At 38.6% G+C, this 6,718-nt stretch overlaps 1 protein-coding gene across 1 annotated transcript in view; it reads left to right on the top strand.

Moving 5' to 3' along the window:
* The window catches only part of LOC107102243 (substance-P receptor-like), a 29,459-nt gene that overhangs the window by 4,448 nt on the left and 18,293 nt on the right, over positions 1-6,718 (top strand). The window contains exons 2-3 of the mRNA XM_015401457.1: positions 1,212-1,387; positions 3,410-3,604. Coding sequence (XP_015256943.1) covers positions 1,212-1,387; positions 3,410-3,604 — 371 coding nt within the window. The remainder of the gene's footprint in view (positions 1-1,211; positions 1,388-3,409; positions 3,605-6,718) is intronic.

The raw sequence follows: 6,718 nt of genomic DNA on the forward strand, positions 1-6,718 counted from the left end.
AAACGTGTCAATATTCCTCCATACTGCTCGTCCAATGTATTCCAAGTGTCCTGAGTGGGTAGCGTCCATAATTTACTCGAAACAAAGTCATTTAGAATGTTTTTAAAGCATAAACAGTAGTGTATAGGATTTCCTAAAAGCGCGCGTCTGCGAGTTCACGAGCCTACGGAAACCGCGGCAGACCAAACCAGATGAAAGTGTTTTGGGTGTACTATTCCTTTAAAGGAAATGAGGAAAAACTGATGGGAAGCACAACTATAGAGAGAAGATGAAGCACCAGCTTCAACGTCAGCGCTGTTTGGAAATTTCTTATAACAATCTCAGGTCACATTCAGAATTGCCAGACTGTAGATAACTTAGGTCAACAAGCTGAACCAGTGCGTTCTTGGGTTGGAGTGACACTCAGTCTCTCCCCAACCCAGCCTCCTGGGCTGCATCCTCCTTCATCGTTAATGGTTCCCTGCTTTGCTTCCCTGAACTGGACAGCTCCAGACTGCCGGCAACCACCCGCCTTCTCAATTCAAAGGACTTTACAAATGACAATACATCTTCTCTCCCCAGCCTGTCTCTCTCAACGCTTCCTACTGACTAATTAGTTGGAAAAGGGGATAAGTATTTGGCATCATCTCAGATGTGGTGTAGATTAGCTGTGCAGCAACTTGGGATAAATGCAATTACAGCCAGAACAAATATTACTGCTGTGAAAGAGCTGCTGTTTGGTTTCAGCATCTAAGACAGCAGCCGACGTGGAGCACGGTCAACACTAAGACACTTGAGGGAATGATCAATATCAGTGTCTGCTATCTTTATATATATATATATATATATATATATATATATATATATATATATATATATACACACAGAGAGAGATATACCTTAATACAGAATGAGTGGGATTACTATTGAAGCTATTTGTTGCAATGTTAAAGAGAAATTTAAACCTTTAAATTCACAAAGTGTTTTAATTTTGTCTGCTTCATTATACTCTTTCACCTTAGAATCCACCTTTTTTCCAGTATTTAACCAAATGTCAAAAAAGGACAGTTATCAGGACTAACGTGTAGTGACAGAGAAATCTACTCTGAATTCCCCTTTATAAATCTTTGTGGATCCTTACCATGCTCACAACTGGTTTATTTTTTTTAATATGGATATTATAAGTTATTTTAGGTGTATGAATCATAATAACGTATTTCTTTCCTCTGCAGGTGAACCTTGCCTTTGCTGAAGCTGCCATGTCAGCATTCAACACAGTGATCAACTTTGCCTATGCCGTTCACAATGAGTGGTACTTTGGATTGATTTACTGCCGTTTCCACAACTTCTTCCCCATTGCCGCCATATTTGCAAGCATTTACTCCATGACGGCCATAGCTCTGGACAGGTGTGTTCTCTTTAAAGCATTAAACAATATGCTAAATCCACTGTATGTCAACATCCAATGAAACATTGGATGTTTCATTGGATGTTCCCTCAGTATGAGGGAAAACATCTGGAGATGATGGCAAGGGAGAAAGCTGATATGAAGAAGTGATTGTCATCATTAAATTTAGTCTAACTTTGCTGATTTTATCATTCACACCTTCTACTTTGGTTTTAAATGTTTGATTATGACTAAAAGGTGTAGCTACTCTTTTATTCTTCTCAAGCCCGTGCTCAAAACCTTGCAAAACGCTGGCATACGTTGGATAAGTTAAGGGCACGTTTTGTATAAATTATGAGCACTCTGAAGTACGCTGGCACACATCGACATACGTACGTCTGCCGACGTATGCCATACGTGGGCCATAGGTTACAGGTAAGTGTGAGTTACTCATAAGTCGTGGCGTCTAGCTTATCTAAAACCTATGAGTAACTTTTGCATAACTTCTGCATAACTTACTAAGAACTTCTCTCCAATGCATATTAACGTATGTGACATGTTCCAGACGGCCGCTGAATGTGTTTCTAACTTCTAGCTACTGTATAATGGCGCATGGGAGGTGTTTTTTTTTTGGTATAAAGGGGGTTCACAGGAGGAAACCATCAGTTCTCCTCCAGACTTCATCCCCCATGATACAGTAGGGTGAGGGAGAAGGTGAGGGTGATGGCTCCTCCCTGCGTTCACACCCACGACCAATAAACTTCCTAGCAGGCATGACGCTGAATCTGCTGCTACAGCAAACCTGCTGTCTTTTTCTCTTTATTTATTCTTTTTTTTTTTTGGCAGGCGGTAAACAGCAGGTAATTTAATACCGCGATAAAAAGACATCTTTTTATGCAGGCCGGGTGCTTCCCGGCACATCGCTGCCCCCCTCAGGAAACTGGCTTATGACATTTCATGAGCATTATGATGCCGATGCCGTGCATTATGCATAAGTTAGGCTGTCATTGGACATAAGTTCAGGACTCATTATGAATACTTTATATTGTTATATTTATATTGTATACTGCTTGTTTATTCTTTATGCACCTTTTCCTACTTGTTTGCACCTTCTTTAATTACTAGGCCAATATGGGACCAGTGAATTTCTCCGCTTTGAGATCAATAAAGCTCATCTAATCTAATCTTATATATATATATATATATGTGTGTGTGTGTGTGTGTGTGTGTGTGTGTGTGCCCAAAATTTAAAAAACTACATAGAAAGTTCAGTGTATGCCAGTGTTTTAGGAGATTCTGGGATGTCAGGCATATGCTGGCTACATCAGCAAGGTTTCAATCGGGCTTCAGTCCTTTTCAGCAAACTCTTTTCCCTTCACCTTTGGTTAATTACTTTCAGCTGTTTTCGCTTCTTCTGATTGCCTCCCCTGAACCCTTTGTTCTCACCTACCCCTCTCCCTGTATATCCGTCATTTGTATAAATATCATGGTCAAATATTTCCATTGTGCTCCATGTTCCAGTCCTGTTTTCCTTTTCCTAAATTTGATTATTTGGTTTAAACAGATGCTATTAACCAGATCATACAGTCAGATCGATTCATGGTTTTCTGTCTAAGGAAAACCAGTTGATTGCATCGACTCATTGACTCAAATACAATCCCTCACACTAAGCATGCTTGTAGCGACAGTGGAGAGGAAAAACTCTCTTTTAAAAAGAAGAAACCTCCAGCAGAACCAGGCTCAGTGTGAGCGGCCATCTGCTGAGGCCGACTGGGGTTCAAGGAGACAAAAGCAATCATAGATAAGAAGCTGAGATAAAAAAGGCAATTGTAAAAGGCTGCCCTCAGCAGGAAACACACAGCCAGGCAGACGAGCCCCGAGCCAGCTCCCATGTTTTGATGGTAGCAGCACAGTGTCCTGCTGGGAGGAAAACTTGTTATGAACAATATAAAGCATTTTAAAGTAGGTCATCATGGAATTGCTTTTAGTGAGGCTACTCAGAGATTCTCCGTAATGTTTTGTGTGTGTCTCTGTATTTGTTAGATACATGGCTATAATCCACCCTCTGAAGCAGAGGCTTTCTTCCACTCAGACTCGGATGGTGATTGGTGTGATTTGGGTGCTGGCTCTGCTCCTAGCCTTTCCTCAGTATCTCTACTCTTCGACAGCAGCGCTGCCCGGACGCACGGTCTGCTTCATAGACTGGCCAGAATACAACACTGTTGACTTCAGAAAGATGTGAGTGTATGAGCTGGCATTGCCTTTTTTCTACAGTATTCTCTTTTTGTCGCTTCCATGTTTAACTTTTTTAAATAAGATAATATTTCCGATTAAAGAAAACTGGTTCCTAAAGTATTTGTGGAAATAATACAATTTTAATATCAAGGAAATAAATATTTGTCTTATGTGAAAACTATTAAAATCATTAGCCTTTCTAATTTCACAAAGATCAGAGCTTGTTTTGGTTTTTAAATTAGAGTTTAGGTGACTTTAAATGTAGTTTAAAACCAACAACTGGCATCCAAGTATTGTTTTAAGGCCAATATTTTGGCAAAAGTAACATTTTGCCGATAGGAATGAAAACAGTCCTCTACAGGTTTACCAGCTACTGTATGGTTAACTGACCCGTTTCACAGAGCAAGGGTAGTGCTAATCTATGGAGTGAATTTTGTTCCATTATTGATGCAAGAAAAAAAACATATCAATAGAACTGAAAAAAAATGCAACCCAGAAATGACACTTTGAAAAACTTCCTTATTTAAAACTTTGCTGTTTTATTCTTTTGAAACTTAAGTTTTTACATTTTCATTTTTTTCTTTTTTTTTCAGATTAACCTTTAAAAATTACATTCAAAATTTATTCCATACATGTTCTAGATTAACTTCTGGGGTAGATTCCTGCATACCCTGCTGGATTTCCCATTTCAGAAAGCAGTTAAATTATGACCAATTACTTTTTGAAACATTACTTTTTAGTAGGCAGGTTCTAACCGTTGTTATTTCCCACTTTCTATCTGAGAACCTGAACAAAAAAATTGTTAAAAAACTGTGTCTCGTTCTCAATTTCAATCAATTCAATTTAGTTTATTTCTATAGCACCAATTCACAACACGTGTCATCTCATGACACTTTATAGAAACAATTCAACCAGATCATAAAGTCAGATTCAGGAAAACCAGTTGATTGCATTGACTCGTTGACTCTTCAGCAATTCCTCACCCTAAGCATGCTTGTAGCGACAGTGGAGAGTAAAAACTACCTTTTAACAGGAAGAAACCTCCTGAACTGGGGTTAAAGGAGACAGAAGCAGACATACAGAAAAAGGAAGAGATACAAAAGGAACTTGTCAACCAGCTCCACAGGCGGCCCAATCCAGAGAACACACAATCCTGGCTCTTCCAGGTTTTCTGGAAGAGCTTGTTAAGGTTGAAGCACAAACACTCTGAAAATATCTCTGTCAGGAAAAGGTGATTAGAGCACAGCTTAGAGCCAGATCAGATGATTTTCCAATGAATATCTTTTAAAATTGACTTAAAAAAAAAAATTTTATTTTTCAGTACCAAATTACCGTAAATCCTCTAATATAGGACGGGACCTTTATTTCACTCAGGTACATCTAGGCCATTATTGGAAGGAGGCCAGAATTAGAGGCTGACCTTTATTTATATTTGATCAAAACAGACTACCAGTGGAATGAATAAAACGAGATTGTGTGTCTCTTTGAACCTATAAAATACTAGGTTCATTTATTGAAAAAGTACAGTTACCATAACGGTATACAGAACACTATTCCGACATCTTCCAGCAGCTGCAATTTGTCTGTACGGCAATACAAAACAAAAAAAGACTGACTTGCAAAACAGCATTGTTTTTCACAAAAAGCAGCTGTAAAAGGTGGTCCGTTCCAGGAAACACACAGCCAAGCAGACGAGCTCCGAGCCAGCTCCCATGCCAGAGGATGAAGAGAGCACATCCAACCAGTCACAGTCAGAGAAACAGGACCACACTGAAAAACAGGCCAATCTCCAACATCTATAAAAGAAAAGGTTGTTGATGGCAGCAGCACAGCTGATATTTCTCTCCAGGATGGAGTCACAGCCAAACATGAACAAATGAAACAAAGCTTATATGAGAAAAAGCAGAGAGAGCAGAACATTAGAGATTGAAGTAACAGATTCTGTGGAGTGGGAGAATAGAGATAGAATGAAGCAGAATGATGACTGATGATTAATGGAGCATCCTCTCACATGATCTAGTCCCAGACCTAAAAAGCTGCATGTAGCAGGAACACAAGCCCCAAGTGGACAATTTTTCTAATGTAATGTATATCAAATATATCTGACACTTTGTATAAGAAAAACAAACATTTCCTCTAATGTCACCAATGTTTCCTGTGTTGGCATTTCAGAGTAAAACTAAGAGAAAATTTCTAAACCTCTTTCATTTCCCCTTTTATTTCCCAATTATTTTAGTAACTCTTCCTAATATGTTTTCATTCCTCGCTGCAGATCATGAGATTAACGTCTAAAGTTATCCACACATAGATCATTTTAAATTTGCAGCCTCATTGTATGTGATTCTTCTATCTATAGTCAAATGCCTCTGAAGTTGGAGATAATATGGACACTTAACGCACTTTGTATAAGTCAGAATTAATCACACAATTAATATTTCTAGCAGTGCCACTAGTGAGGAGTTTGTGTAATAAAGTTTAAGGTACTGTTGCTGAGAGTGTTTGTGTGACTCATGTAGGCATGTCCGCTAATTTTCTCTCTAAAATCTCTAAAAAGCAAAGTGGCAGCAGGCAGATAGGCATCTGATGTAATTTCCTGCTTAAAGTGACACACCCTTTTTATTGTTTTGCTCTTCAAAACAGCAGCGGCTTAGGGATTTGATTTCCAAACATTTGTCATACTGTTGTAGTCCAGCTGATGGTTTCTGGGCTGTTCCAAATCGAGTATCACTGTAGGTTAGGGAGCCTGGGATCGTACGTGTTTCCTTAATGTAGTAGAATCATGACTGGATGTGTTAAAAAGGCAGCATATAAACTATTGTTTTTATTTTCTTCAAAGATCTGACAAAAAGTATGTACAAAAAATGTATGTCTTAACAAAGGAGAAGTTATTGAGTTTTACATCACATGTTATGTGTTGTCATTACCTTCCCTGCTGTAAAGAACTCTCAAACAGAACCAGAGCAGATAAAGCTACTTTATTTAGAAAAAACTGAGAGAACATAGTGTTAGGGATTGAACAAACAAATAAAGCAGAATGGAAGGATACAGATAGAATGATTAAAAGGGGTCCTTATGTCCTCCAGTAGTCTAAGCCTATAGTTTATTCAATTCAATTCA

This window comes from Cyprinodon variegatus, unplaced genomic scaffold (assembly GCF_000732505.1).
Source record: "Cyprinodon variegatus isolate N-32 unplaced genomic scaffold, C_variegatus-1.0 Scaffold1222, whole genome shotgun sequence".
Taxonomy (NCBI): Eukaryota; Metazoa; Chordata; class Actinopteri; order Cyprinodontiformes; family Cyprinodontidae; genus Cyprinodon; species Cyprinodon variegatus.